The sequence below is a fragment of the Gobio gobio genome (assembly GCF_949357685.1).
Source record: "Gobio gobio genome assembly, chromosome: 15".
In the NCBI taxonomy this organism is placed as follows: Eukaryota; Metazoa; Chordata; class Actinopteri; order Cypriniformes; family Gobionidae; genus Gobio; species Gobio gobio.
This window is the reverse complement of record NC_137108.1, coordinates 31939605-31955749: the sequence shown is the minus strand read 5'-3', so window position 1 is coordinate 31955749 and position 16145 is coordinate 31939605. Positions and strand designations below refer to the sequence as shown.

Below are 16145 nucleotides of genomic sequence, written 5' to 3'. Positions count from 1 at the left end.
GTCGAGGCAGCCCGTGCGCCACTCAGGCAGCACGGGGTTCGCATCCTGAACTACCTCGACGACTGGCTTATACTGGGCCACTCTCGAGCGCAGGTGTGCAAACACAGAGATCTAGTGCTCCATCACTAAGCCCGTCTGGGCCTTCGGGTCAACTGGGAGAAGAGCAAACTCTGCCCAGCACAGAGGATCTCTTTTCTCGGTGTGGACATCGACTCGGTCACCATGTACGCGCAGCTTTCAAGCAAGCACGCCCAGTCACTGCTGACTTGCCTCCGTCAAATCTAGAGCAAGAGTGCGGTTCCACTGAAATTATTTCAGAGGCTCCTGGGGCATATGGCATCTGCAGCCGTGGTAACGCCGCTTGGATTGCTTCATATGAGACCACTTCAGCACTGGCTTCGTGATCGAGTCCCGAGATGGGCATGGCAGTCGGGCACGCTCCGGGTCCAAGTGACTCGGGCCTGCCTGCAGACCCTCACCCTGTGGTCAAACCTCAGTTTTCTACGGGCCGGTGTGCCCTTAGAACGAGTTTCCAGGCATATTGTTGTATGGACAGATGCCTCTGCCACGGGCTGGGATGCCAAGTGCAATGGACATGCAGCCGCGGGCACCTGGACAGGACCCCAGCACCTCCTTCATGTCAATTGCCTCGAGTTGCTGGCAGTACGGTTCGCCCTGCACCACTTCCGAGCGTTGCTGAAGGGTCAACATGTACTTGTCAGGACAGACAACACGGCCACTGTAGCGTACATCAACCACCAGGGCGGTCTACGCTTCCGCCGTATGTCTCAACTCGTCATCGCCATCTCGTTCTATGGAGTCAGAAGCATCTGAGTTCCCTTCGTGCTGTCCATATTCCGGGAGAACTGAACCGTGCAACCGACGAGCTCTCACGGTTCCAGCCTCTTCCGGGAGAGTGGAGACTCCATCCCCAGATGGTCCAGCTGATTTGGGAACAGTTTGGCGACGCACAGATAGATCTGTTTGCCTCCCGTGACTCTTCCCACTGCAGCCTGTTCTATTCCCTGACCGAGGGCATGCTCGGCTGGGATGCACTGGCGCACAGCTGGCCGCGGGGCCTGCGCAAATATGCATTTCCCCCAATGAGGCTTCTCGCATGAGTCCTGTGCAAGATCAGGGAGGACAAGGAGCAGGTCATGTTGGTCGCCCCCCGTATTGGCACGGCCAGACCTGGTTCCCAGAAAACGTACTCCTTGCGACAGCCCCTCCCTGGCCTATCCCTCTGAGGAAGGACCTCCTCACTCAGAGACGGGGCACCCTCTGGCACCCGCATCCTGCTCTTTGGAACCTCCATGTGTGGCTCCTGGGCGGGACGCGGCAGGTTTGAGTACCCTACCACCTCCGGTGGTGGCTACCATCACTTCCGCTAGGGCAGAGTCCTCTCGACATGCCTATGCGTTAAAGTGGAACCTCTTCATCACCTGGTGTTCTTCCCGCCAAGAAGACCCCTGTAAATGCCCGATCGGGTCTGTGCTCTCGTTTCTCCAAGAAGGGTTGGATCAAAGGCTGTCTCCCTCCACCCTTAAAGTATATGTGGCCGCAATATCTGCCCACCACGACCTCTTGGAGAACAAAAAGGTAAGTCAGCACGACCTGGTCATCAGGTTCCTGAGGGGAGCGAGGAGATCTCCTTGCTCTCCCCTCGTACCCTCTTGGGACCTCTCAGTAGTCTTAGATGCTCTGCAGAGGCCTCCCTTTGAGCCTTTGCGGTCAGTCGATCTTAAGTTCCTGTCTATGAAGACAGCGCTCCTGACCGCATTGGCCTCCATCAAGAGGGTAGTGGACCTGCAGGCATTTTCGGTTGACGAAGCGTGCCTGTAGTTCGGGCCGGCCAACTCTCACGTGATCCTGAGACCCCGGCCCGGATGTGTGCCCAAGGTTCCCACCACTCCGTTCAGAGACCAGGTGGTGAACCTGCAAGCACTGCCCTTGGAGGAGGCAGACCCAGCCTTGGCACTGCTCTGTCTAGTATGCGCCCTCCGCGCTTACGTAGACAGGACGCAGTGTTTCAGGACCACAGACCAGCTCTTTGTCTGTTATGGTGGAGAGCGGAAGGGAAGGGCTCTCTCAAAGCAAAGGCTGTCTCACTGGATAGTGGACACCATTGTTTTGGCTTACCAGCAGCAGGGCCGTCCATGGCCCCTCGGGGTCAGGGCACACTCCACTCGGAGCATGGCCTCCTCTTGGGCTCTAGCGCATGGCGCCTCGCTAACAGACATCTGCAGAGCTTCAGGCTGGGCGACACCGAACAGATTCTATATTCGCCAGATTCTACAATCTCCGAGTGGAGCCTGGGTCCGACTATGTACTCACCTCTACTAATGGCCGGTAATGGACTAGGCTCAGGTGTCTTTGCTTGCTCGCCACTCCACTCCACAGACTGGATACGTGCAATATTTTCCTCAGGTGAGCTTCCGGAAGCCCTGATCTCCTCCAGCACTGTTGACGCCGACACCAGTGAGTCTGCCCTCTTTGAGCCCAGACCCTCGTGTCCAGCCAGGTGCCCCGTGTGCATGGTTCCCCTCCCACACGTGTATTTCCGCCATAAGCCTCCTTGAGCAGGTGTCTTTCCCTTGGCAAGCCTTGCCACCCTGGGGTTAAAAATCCACCTTCGGCTGGTACCCCAGAGTTCTCCATGTGCAGCCCTTAGCGGGTCATATGCGTATTTTCTAAGTCCTCCCTACGGGTAGGCATTTTGGCATATCTCCATCTGGAATATGCTTCCCAGTGTACCTTGCTATTCCTGTGATAAGTGAGAGTCCTTCGTCCGTACTAGTGTTACGACAGGGCACTCGCACTTACGCAGGGCACTGGAAGACAGCTGAGTGGCGTGATTGTATTGGGACCCCCATTCGTTAGTCACTAACGTTACATCGTAGTGACTGAACGAAAGGGAACGTCTCGGTTACGTATGTAACCCTCGTTCCCTGAGGAGGGAACGGAGACGTAATGTCCCGTCGCCACATCCGCTGTATCGCTGGAACGGCCGCGAGTTCAGTCTTGGCTCCTCAGCAGGTAAACGTAATGCGATATTGCCCACGTACTTCGTTATATACCCACACGGTGGGGAGGAGTTACCTATGCAAATTCCGCATGCCCATGGCATTGGCACTGCCATTGGGCGTTGTTAAATTCTCAAAGAAGATAGGCTTCTAAGCGAAACCCCCATTCGTTGGTCACTAATGTTACGTCTCCGTTCCCTCCTCAGGGAACGAGGGTTAAATACGTAACCGAGGCGATGTTGGTTACAATGTTTCTTGACCTTTTTAACAACTCTTTCTCTTTACAGGAAATGTACATGGATGCAGCATCATGTATCTGACATCACCTGTTACCAGACACTGAGCATCGATTCAGCAGTCCATACTACATCAGACCATGAACACCTCGGAGTGGCCCACACTTATTCCAAACGCCTCTTTGAGTCATTCAAACCAGAGTGATGGGTCAGGCAGGTCCAAGTCGAGTGCTTCAGCCGCCTGTGAGCAGGTGCACATTGCACCCGAGGTCTTCCTCACACTGGGGCTTATCAGCTTGCTTGAAAACATCCTGGTCATCCTTGCCATTGTGAAGAACAAGAACCTCCACTCACCCATGTACTTCTTCGTCTGCAGCCTAGCAGTGGCTGACATGTTAGTTAGCGTTTCCAACGCATGGGAGACAATAGTCATCCACTTGCTGGCGAACAGGAGTTTGGTGATTGAGGATCACTTCATCCGTCAGATGGATAATGTCTTTGATTCTCTCATCTGTATCTCTGTGGTGGCGTCTATGTTGAGCCTGTTAGCGATTGCAGTGGATCGCTACGTGACTATCTTCTATGCTCTGCGTTACCATAATATAATGACTGTAAGGCGAGCTGGGATTCTCATCGGCAGCATCTGGACCTTCTCCACAAGTTGTGGGATCATCTTCATCATCTACTCTGACACTAAGCCTGTGGTGGTGTGCCTGGTGGCCATGTTCTTTGCCATGCTGCTGCTGATGGCTTCACTCTACAGCCACATGTTCCTGCTGGCCCGTTCGCATGTCAAACGCATGGCAGTATTGCCGGGCTATAACGCCAACATCAGGCAAAGAGCTAGCATGAAGGGTGCCGTCACCCTCACCATACTACTGGGAATCTTCATCGTGTGCTGGGCACCATTTTTTCTCCATCTCATCCTCATGATCTCTTGCCCACGGAACATTTACTGCATCTGCTTCATGTCACACTTTAACATGTACTTGATACTCATCATGTGTAACTCAGTGATTGACCCACTTATCTATGCGCTCAGGAGCCAAGAGATGAGAAAGACATTTAAAGAGATCCTCTGTTTTGATGGACTACGCAGCCTCTGCAACCTGCTCAGCAAATATTGAACAAGGTTTCTGGAAGAACTTGACGAGATGGACTGATGGATGAATGGGTGTATAGGTGATAGATAGCATTGGCGCACAATTGCAGTGGGGAAAGGGAAGTGAAGCCTGAACATCTAGTATACAATTTGTACACTTTTTTTTCATGGTCCTCTTACATCATGTGTTTTTGTTTTGATGTTGCAGTGGAAGTTTCATGTTGTGTTGTAAAATATTGAATGTAATAGTTTAAAATGGTATTCTGTTATGCACTGTATTTATAATAGGAGTTACATCTTCCTCAGCAGGGGACTGTCATCAGGTCAATGCAGTGATATTTTATGCACCAAAAAGGCTAGAATATTAATATGCAGAGTAGAAATGTGCTTGTTTTTAGATATTTTTTTATGAATAGAAAACAGGACAGAAACACAACAATAATCAGGCATATAGCAAGCAAAAACATAATCCCCCGGTTTCACAGACAAGCCTAGTCCCAGACTAAAATGCATTACTGAGCTGTTTTAACCGAAAGCAACTTGCAGTGACATATCTTAAAATATGTCAGTGCCATTGTTTTGTCTCAAAATGCACAACAGTAATGTTTTTTTTCTAAGGCATGTTTATAAAAGCTACTTATGTCCTAACTGAACTAAAGACTAATCCTGGCCCTAATCTAAGCCCTGTTTGTGAAACCAGGCCAATAATGCAAGTATAATACATGTATGCAGTTTAGAAATACTTAATCATAAACTGTTGAGAATATTTTTTGAAGTACATTTGGGAAACCATAAACATCTCTCAATGAATGAATGCACCTCAGTATTATAAATCAACTCAATATGTTTAAAATATTTGTGCTACACTTAAACGTTATTTATAAGAGTAAATTAACTGAAAAATATATATTTTTTGTTGTCATGTAAGCAGAAAAGGATTATGTCATTGAGTTAAAAATCACACTTAAAAATACGGTAAAGGCATTTTATTACCTTTGTATTGTCACAGAAAAAACACGAAAATGGTGTGTTATGCAAATGTATGGTGTAAGTAATTTATTCATGTAAATGATGGACATTTTTTTTGTAGTCTTCTGAAGTAAAAAATGCTGGTAATTATTTACAATCTCTGTACAGTTGAACTTACTGTATGTGATATGTATTATTATTTCTAAGCAATGATATCTGATAGCTAAATGACTTACCGTTTAATGAGCTGCTGTGTTTTTGAACAAATATAAGAATTTCCTTAATTAAACTTAAAGATTTTAAGGTTACACTTAAAATAATGTCCAATTCATTCATATTAGTTAATGTATTGGGTATAATAAATGAACTAAAATGAATTTACTAAATATAGATTCTATATTCTATACTAATGCATTTTACATTTCAAGTTCAATTACACATTTACACAGGTTAATGTGAACAAACAAATGATAAACAATTGAATGAACAATGTACAAATTAACTGTACAAGGTTGATTATGAATTAAAATTGTGGTAACACTTTGGGTCCAATACTCACTATGAACTATTAGCATGCATATAACTAGGATATTGGCTGTTTATTAGTACTTAAAGTATAGTAAAGCACATATTAATGCCTTATGACCATATTCTACATGCCAACTTAATAGTAATTTGGTTGCAGCAAAAGTCATAATAATAGTTAGTTAATAGGAATTGGACCCTAAACTAAAGTGTGACCAAAACGTTTTATTGTTATAGTTCATGATGCCTAATGCATTATAATGCATGTTAATTGATCGAACCTTATTGTGTAGTGTTATTGGATCGTTTGTTTGAAATAAATGTTGTTGTGATCTTTTAATACAATTGAATTTCTTTTACTTTTTCCTTCAGTAGTGTGAAGCACTAAAGGCCCTGTTATAATTCAAGCAAAATTGAAGAACAAACTGGTGTGATATCAGTACAAATAAAATTAGCAATAAACGAAGTTCGTTTGGAGTTTGTTTTAAGAGTTTGAAACAGCTTGCCAAAGCAAACCTTCTGGAAAAGGTAAACACCCTCCCATTGGTCCGTGGCAATTACCTAGTAGGTAGGTGTTCTCTAGGGCTCTGCCTTCTTTGAGGTGGAAATCTTCTCTGGTTAATTTCTTCTGTTCAGTCTATCGAGGTCAGACATGGGTAAACGCATGAACACACTGGAGAGCTGTTTAATAGTAGAAATTGAAGTTGTACTTCTAATTGAAGGCCAGGCCTACACTATTAATAGCCTTTCTATTGTATAAAGGGCTATATAATAAACGTGATGTGACTTGACTTCAGTGCTGAACAACAGAGTTTGTGCGAACATATCTTTATATGATGCTTTCTTAACTGCTGTTTTCTCAGTGCTGTTTTTGTTGTTATTGAGGGGAAAATGCTGCACATTTACGTATCATAAATGCTGCTCCTAGGTGGCATTGGGATGTTTGCTAACAGTGTACTCAGTAACGGCTCCTGGTCATAAATTTAGGTAGGGCAGATTGTCTTACTGCTAGTTTATGATTAACATTTTGTAGCTTTATTTTCTAACCGCTGAACATAACCTCACTTTGGGCAGAATTCTAATGTCATTGCATTATTCAGCCTTATGCTGTGTTCACACCAAACGTGAATAGAGCGTCAGGAGTGAAGTCAATTGAAAGGCGCGTTGACATACTTCTGAAGGTCCTGCGGCACGATAAACGCGTTTCGCACGGCGCGATGGACGCGATTCCTCCTCATTCGTGCGTCCAGTTCGAATTTGACGCGAATTGAGCGTCTTGCGCGATACTCGCGATTGGTGCTTTTTGTGCATTCACGCGTTTGAATGAAAAATGTGAACTTTGGCGTCAATTCGCACCGCGTTAACCAATCAGGGGCCTGCTTGCTGCTGTCACGTGGTAAAGTGACGTGATGAGAAACCCTGCTTAATTTAAAAATACTACTATTGTGTCACAAAATGTAGTTTAAAGACTTTTTCAGGTGAGAATGTAGTTGTTTAAAGCTCAAATCTGTGGTTTATTTATAAAGAGAGCGCCTATTTAAAAAAATTATCTTGCGTTTTTGGAGTTGTGAGATCCAGGTGATCACTGGGCACTCAGCGCTCATTAACCCCGACGAGAGCAGCCTTTCCTCGGCTAGTCCTTCTGACGTTTCCAGCTGGCTCTGATGTCCTGTAGTGGTTCGTCTTGTGTGGATCTAACGGGCGATCTTTGGTGTAATGAATCTATAATTTGTTGTCTGCCAAATCGTTTTGACTGAGGGCAAAGAGAAGTTTCATAACTTTATTTTTTAAGGATATTTAAATATAGGCTACATGCAGTGAAGATAATGTAGGAGTTGCCTGGACCACATTTGTGTGGCTATTATTGTTTAATATATATTTTTAATGAAAACGAAAAGAGGCAGAGTGGTATTTTATGACATACCGTATTTCGCCAGGAGCGCCTTGAAAGTGCGTCTATTTCGCTTCAAGCGCTCGATTTATACTGAATGGATTCAAAATGTTGAAGCCCAACTAGATTTTGATGCTCTATTCGCGTTTGGTGTGAACGCAGCATGAGGGTGGTGTGCAGTGCTCTAATGATGATTGACAGGCATAGTACACTCACGACTAACGCATATCATCTTAGAATTTAATGTATTTATTGCCTCAGATGTTGTTTTAGAATATTGCAAGTTGTGAGGAAATTTCAGTGAGGAAAGTCATGTCTATTCTCAGAACAAATATAAAACAAACACAACAGAACTACTGTATATAAAGGATATTCACATGCAAGCACGTTTAAACTAAAGGGTTTATACTTTTATTAATTTAAAACGCTAGGAAGAACAGACATGCCAACTAGTTACTGACCTGATGCAGACACATAGCTGAAGCAGACCGATATCGTCTTGGTCTGGAGCGAGGTTTACGTGAGGTCACGTGAAAATGGGGCAGCCAGAAATCTGCCCCAATGGCTCTCTATGAGAGCGCTCCGCAGTTCCATTTTTCGCCACAGATTTACATTGGAAATTTGTGGGGCGCTGTCAAGCTAAGGAGGGCAGAGAGACCGGCTGCCCCACCTATCATCATAAATACATGCCAGTCGAATCCATGCGCTTCATTTTAATATATCCTGCTCACTTCACGACTTAAAAAGTCGAATTTTTTAATTTTTTTATTTTTGTTGCAGAATTCTGAAGACATTTACAATTTATTAATTCAGTGTATATAGATGTCTATATGTTTTGTATATTTTGGTAGGGCTCCACCTGCCCATACAGACGAGCAGCGGCTGAGTGTAGCCTACTGCTGCAAAGGTATTTCAAACTTTTTTTACCCCTAAGCGAAGAAAGAAAAAGATGATGATGACTCAGACACACTGTTTACAGATCCTTGCAGCTGAGCACAGGAACATTTTCTTGTAGGTATTACGCAGCTCTGCGCTACGGAAAGCGTAAATGGCTGGATCAATGACCGCGTGACTCACCAGGAGCACTATGTGCAGCTGGAAGAGTGAGCGGTAGCACTCACAGTAGGGATTCTCTGGGCAAATCATCATAATCAGCAGATGAAATAAGAAAGGAGCCCAGCAGGCCACAAACACTCCAATCAAGATGGTGAGCGTCAGGGCCCCCCTCAAGCCACTTTGCCTGTGGCGTGCATGGGCGCCCGGCATTGACGCAATCCTGTTGGCGTGGTGGCGCGCTAACAGAAACATATGCACGTAGAGCAAGAGGATCAGGAACAAAGCTGTGAAGAAGAGCGCAACAAAGAAGATTTTCACCGTAGCGGCCTCGAAGAACCCCACCATGAGTGCTCCGCTGGTCCCACACAACACCCAGATAGCGGACAAAATAACCACCACACGACGCATGGTCATAAGCGTGTGATAGCGGAGAGCGTGGAATATGCTGATGTATCGATCCACGGCTATGGCCAGTATGCTGAAGATGGAGCCCAGGAAGCCCATGCAGATGAGAGAGTCCATGATGTCATCTATCATATTCAGCTCAATAGGCCTACGGGAGTTCAGGTGTCCGGCATCTTTAAACAACAACAGGATGTCTTCCAATGCCTTAGAGAGGCTGGAGATGGTGTTAAACACAGCCAGGTTGCAGATGAAGCAGTACATGGGAGAGTGAAGGTTCTTGTTTTTAATCACGGCCACAATAACCAAGAGGTTCTCGCTCAGACTGGCTACGGCGATGGCCAGGAACACCTGACCGGGCACCTGAACCTCAGCGCAGTCTGTGGAGTTGGGGAATGGAGATTTAGTGCTAGACTTCATGATAGATGGATCACTGTCGGGATGCAGACCACATGTGGATCACACTTGGTTGCTTGATCAGCTGAAGATTTGATTTGAATTGACCTGGAGAAAAAAGGGGTAAAAAAAGATGCAAAGGATATAATACAACTCAAGTTGCACATTATTTCCATCAATATATTTCTATTCAGAAATGGTGCATTCAGTTGATCAAATGTGACAATAAAGACATGTACAGTATAGTGTCTTTCAAAAGATTTATTTTAAATAAATGTTCTTCACTGAAAAAACAGGAAAACACATGTTGTCCAATTTACTTAATCGTATTATTTGTGATATACGCAACAAATTTGTTTCTCTTCTAAACATGATTTCATTGCTTTCGATTAATGTTATTCTCTAAAATGTGCAATCTACTAGATTAAATTATTTGGGGTGAATGTGAACCAATTAAGTACTCGAAAATGATTTTTGCTGAAACTGTAGTTCCCAGCATGCTTTGCTTGGGACTTGACGACTAGAGTAAAATTGTTGAAATTAAGTGTTATTTTATGTTTGGGAAAAATGAGAAAAAGGGGGAGACTTTATATTGTTTATTAGTGTTTAATGTTTAATTATGTTGGAATTATTCAAACCATTTAAATTACACTGGGTTACCATAGTGGAGAAGAGTGGAGCGATTGCTTAGGCTGTGGACTGACTCAGCATTAAAGAGCATTTCACACTTAGCACATAAATGAAGTGCTATTGCTGGCAAATATAATGAAAGCTATACTGAGTTCTGTGTTATAGATCAGTCAAGTGACAACAAAAATAATACAAAAATAAACATGTGTTTTGATTAAAGAGGCAGGGTCTCAAGCCCCCGTGTGCACCACTGTTGTTAGAGAGCCCTATTAAAATCATTGTGAGACTACTCAATTCGGTTACTTAAAAATTACTTAATTCCATTATGTTGAAATTATGTGAACAAATTATGTTTGTTTAACTTAATTGAATCATGTGGAACTGATGTACATGATTAAATCGTGTAAATCCAACACCATTTTTTTTTGTTGAACTTTCTATTCATCAAAAAATCCTAAAAAAAAAATTCAGCACTGATAATAAGTAGTAATGATGCTGAAAATGCAGCTTTGTCATCACAGGAATACAATTTATTTTAAAATACAAGTTAAAATAAAATAAAAGTTATTTTAGATTCTAATAATATTTTTTAAATTACATTTTACTGTATTTTTGAACAAATAAATGCTGCCTTGGTGAACATAAATAAAAAGTATTTATTTAAAAAAAAAAATCGTACTATATCGGCTGTTATCGGCCATAACATAAAAAAAATATCAGCTTAATGGTATCAGACAGAATTTTATATTGGTGCATTGGTGCAAATACCACACTTCCTGAAATGTACAAAAAAAGCTATAATATGACATATAGTGGACTCAAAATGCCTAAAAGCATATGATTGAGCTTTTCATATATATGGTCATATATGTCAACATATTAATGCTCATGGGATACCTGGGTTTGAATCGTTTGAATCTAACCAGGTCATGTTTTTACCCTGTCCTTTTCAAGTGGTGATGTAATCAGGCAGAATAAAGAACCATAGAGGTGTTGTACCTTTTAATGCTTACAGAACATGTAAAAAGATCGTAATGGTGATCTTTGTGAAGAGAATAAGTAGAGTGAAGAGCCACTGGATCATAGAGTACATGAATCAGTAAGAAAGGTCACAATAAGGTGCATTATATGAATCTGCTGCTGCTCTAAGACACTAATGAGCCCCGAGGAGCATGTTCTTTTAAGAAGAAAGTCACAAATATGATATAAATCATGACAATATTATAAAATTATTTGTAAAATGTTTCAAACAGAGCTTTCCAATACTGAAAATTTAAAGGATGGAGAATTATACAAAAATATTTTTGTTTTGTTTTTACTTTTAAGCTGTTTCAAGTAAAGGTTGAAAGAAAAAATAAATAGTTATTTAAGCATCTACCTCTTAGAACATTACTGAACAACATTTCATGAGGATTAAATAAAAACATCAAGCACAAAAGCTCATTTGTTTTGTTTGATCCATTATTTGTTCATGTATTTTCCCCACTAAATCTACCTTTTCCGGTTATGTTAGCTCAAAAGCAACCATAATTAGAACTTGAAAGGCCGGTCCAGAGCCAGTGATTAAAACCTCACATGTTTGCAAAAATCCAAAATTCCTGACAATTAAACTTCTGTTCATCCATATCAAGCCCACGTCCACTTTTAGACTGTTTAAGACCCTCTGAACACAGTTGGATTATACTGATCCCAATGAATGCCAAATTATGCCAAGGTGTCAAATTATACAATATTTGTCAAATTCACGTACCGTTTTTTCTCATCAAACACACCCACAGGGATTTTTCCTCAGCTTCACATGGAATGTTGCAGAGACTTCAATCTGGTGGCACCGGAAAAGCACTGTTCTGGCTGTTAATAGACCGTGTGTGGTCATGCCTGTGTGTATTTGTGTATCCTTGAATGCTCAAGGCAGTGCAAACCATTTGTGTTCATGTTCCAAGTAAAGCACGACGCAAGGCCTTTCCTCCCTAACACCATTTATTTATCAAACCTTGTTACTCGCATGTTGCATCTGTGTGGAAACAGCTGCTCTCATCAATGATGGGTGAAGTGGCTAGTTCATTGTTTGCCCTTGGCCTTTTTTAAAGAGCAATAAAGGAGTTGTACTTCAGTTCTGATTCTAGTCTAAAAAAAAATCGAGGTTAAACACACACCGACGGGCCCCCAGCTAACTTTTCAGTTTGAACAGAACAGCTATCATTACCATCTCTACTGGTAAACTTTTTGAGTTTCAGAGACATTCCAAACTTTATTCTACCTCGCAATCATAATTAAACCATTCTAAAACAAGTAGAAAAGTAGTGAACGTATTGAACGAGAGTAATTATTAAAGAGCAATGAACTCTGCTTGAGCAGGTGGACTGCCTCTGTCAGGTGATGCACTACACTTGTAATTATAAGGCACGATTTGTACTTGATAGATGTTCATTAGCATATATCATCATGACAGAGGCGCATATGTCCTGTAATTTTATGATGTCGTTCTTTCGCAATGTTACATGTCTTTTTAAACATTTTATTTTTGTGATTGTATTTGAGTGAAACGACAAGAGTTTCATTCAAAACAATTAAACCTCATTATCCGAAGATAATAAACTCAGTGTTAATGCTGCATCCACCTGAAGACACGGGTAGTTGAGCGATAAGACAAACATGCAAAGCTGGGGCTGTAGTTGCATAAACTATAGCCACTATATTAAGGGGGTGCCCACTGAAGTCCCCTTTATTAAAATGCATAGAGTGGATTTAGGGACTTTCCATGCCCTGACCAACAATCTCAGCTGAGGCACCCCACCATCCTCGACGATCAGCATATACTCCTCTATGCTTCCTTTCATTCTGTCCTCCCTCCACTGATTTAGTTTCTTTCTCTGATCCTTTTCCTGATTCTTCCCCTCTCTGCATCTGACGTCTTTCATTTTAAGACACACACACACACACACACACACACACACACACACACACACACACACACACACACACACACACACACACACACACACACACACACACACACACACACACACACACACACACACACACACACACACACACACACACACACACACACACACACACACACACACACACACACACACACACACACACACACACACACACACACACACACACACACACACACACACACACACACACACACACAGCCACATCTGAATCTGCAGTAACAGCATTCTAATACTGCATAACAACACTAAAACCCTGTAAATAATCATTTTTCCCCACAAACCATGCCCCACCACACAATATTGAATGACTGAATATTGTCCCACATTAGGCTAATCATACTGTCACACTATTTGAAATCACATTTTCTAAAGTGGGATACTAGGAAAATTGATAAAATATATAGTTTATACTAACAAAATTACACTATTTTTTGATGGACAAACATTTCATAAGCACATTAGGCCAAAAAGTAGCAGGATTGTTTTGTCCAAACTTTATGTCACTGAGCTTTAGGTGGTTTTCACACAAGGTGCTTTCTGTTTGATGATGGCTCCACCCTCATATTAGCTGTACATTTGAGAAGTCATGTGACCTACAAACACTAGACCTTAGGTGTCCCACATTAGCAGGGCCACACGGAATCTGTGGAATTTTTTAGTGATTTCTGCGCATAATTTTTAGAAAAATCTGTGGAATTATGCGGAATGGTTTTAAATGTGTTAAAAAGATCTAAGAATATTGCAAGTGAAAGCATTACAAATATAACATAACTGAACTTTTAACTTTTATTTAAGTTAACTTAACTTTTATTTAAGGTTTACAATACAAATCGAATAGAACAACTTGTTTAAACAAAGCTCTCTTATTGTACATCCACTAAACCATTAAAAAAATATTGCTTTATCAATTGTATTGTACATAAATCATTAAATAAACTAAAAATAAAATAGATTATCAATTTTGAATAGCTATAAATAAGTAATTTTTGTAGACAAGTGATGTTTTCTTAACTCCTCCTTGGTCAATTTTATTTTAGACATTTTAAAATATCACTCTCTCACTAAAAAAAAAAGTCTCCTCAATAAGCGCAGCCTACTACCCCTCACAATTGCCCACGCGATGCTTCTCAAATGACGGGCACTACAATCTGTGGAATTCTGCGCGCGCAGATTCCGTGTGGCCCTGCACATTAGGCAGTGTTCCCACTTTAGGGCAATCCAATTCAACTCACATTCAATTCACATCCAATTCAATTCACATTTCAATTAATTTCAAATTTCAATTTACATTCAATTCACATTCAGTTAAATTCACATTTCAGTTAAATTCAATTCACATTCAATTGACATTCGATTCACATCAATTCAATTAATATTTGATTAAATTCACATTAATTTCACATTTAATTCACATTCAGTTCAATTCACATTTCAATTCACATTCATTTAAATTAAATTCACATTTGATTCAGTTCATTTCAATTCAAATTTTAACTCAATTCACATTTTAGTTCAATTCAATTCACATTTAATTCACTTTTCTGTTCAATTCACATTTCCATTTGATTCACATTTCTTTTCAAATTTTAAACTCAATTCACATTTCAATTCAGTTCAAATCACATTTCTAAACTCAATTCAATTCACATTTCAATTCAGTCCAAATCACATTTCTATTCACATTTATTTGCATAACACATAGAAAATGCATGTCTACTTTACTATTTGTGATCTGTTATCAGAGGTGACTGTGTCCAAGTAATATATTAATAGTAATAATATTTCAGAGATGAACATACACAAGCCATGCAGTTAGCTAACATCATGTATACATTGTAGGCAGAAACAATGAGCTCATTGAAGTAATTAGTTGTGAACATAATGATTACAATAGATTAGAATATTTAGCATTGGTGCATGTTGATTCAGAGTTAGCATCATCTGAAGTCCTCGCAGGAGTTGGAGTCATCTCTTCACAGGTGTTGGGGCATCTGAAGTCTTCGTAAGAGGCTGGAATCCAAACGGAAGTTGATGTACTTTGTAGTTACATCAGGATGGGCATCCCGAGATAAAACAGAAAAGCAAATGGAAATATAATTAGCATAGCTGCATATGAAATAGCCTATGATTTTTGTCTTTAATTGAAGGAAAACATAAACTCGGACAACAAGAAGATGGAGTTAAGGGAAAGTTTTATCACAGCTTTGAGCAAACAGGCAAACTGGTGAGTATAGAGTTCAACATTTTGGAGTAAGGATAGTGAATGACAACTTTACTTTGACCAACTAGCAGTTAACCAAGGGTTAATCCATCTTACTTTTCCCATTCAAATCTACACTCTAAAAAATGCTGGGTTAAAAACAACCCAAGTTGGGTTGAAAATGGACAAACCCAGCAATTGGGTTGTTTTAACCCAGCGATTGGGTTGTTTTAACCCAGTGAATGGGTTGACATTTAACCCAACCGCAGGGTTAAAACAACCCATTTGCTGGGTTAAAACAACCCAATTGCTGGGTTTGTCCAGTTTCAACCCAACTTGGGTTGTTTTTAACCCAGAATTTTTAAGAGTGTACCTTTTTTACGAAGCAGATATTAAAAAGTTATGACTAGTCTTTTTATTTAGATGACTTTTAACTTTTAAGACTAGTCCAAGCAGTTTGTGCAACTGGCCACTTGGCTGACCTCTTGAGTGATGAAGCTGCGTCTCATTTCTGTTTGTCGTCAGCAGAGGTCACTAGAGTAGCTACTAAGCCAAAGGGTAAAAATGGTTTGCTGTGAAATAGGTCTACACTGTAAAAAATGTTATGTGCTATTTACTTAAATAAATGATGGTAACAATATTACACATAATATTTTTGAGAAGTTTTGGCTTGGTTTCTTTAATTTAATCTACCTGAATAAATCATGTAAAATCTCCTAAATTATTTATTCTACGATACAATAAAT

The 16145-nt window shown here is 41.2% G+C and overlaps 2 protein-coding genes across 2 annotated transcripts; one reads left to right on the top strand and one right to left on the bottom strand.

The window, feature by feature from the left end:
• Nucleotides 1-3399: 3399 nt before the first annotated feature.
• On the top strand, nt 3400-6305 carry mc5rb (melanocortin 5b receptor; the record flags this gene model as incomplete). The annotated part of the gene is made up of 1 exon (XM_079837120.1): nt 3400-6305. The coding sequence occupies one exon, from the start codon at nt 3400-3402 to the stop codon at nt 4384-4386; it is 987 nt and encodes a 328-aa protein (XP_079693246.1). The 3' UTR covers nt 4387-6305.
• Nucleotides 6306-8706: 2401 nt separating this feature from the next.
• Nucleotides 8707-9624, bottom strand: mc2r (melanocortin 2 receptor; the record flags this gene model as incomplete). Its single annotated transcript, XM_079837042.1, has 1 exon — nt 8707-9624. One exon carries the CDS (start codon nt 9622-9624, stop codon nt 8707-8709), a length of 918 nt encoding a protein of 305 aa, XP_079693168.1.
• Nucleotides 9625-16145: the final 6521 nt, after the last annotated feature.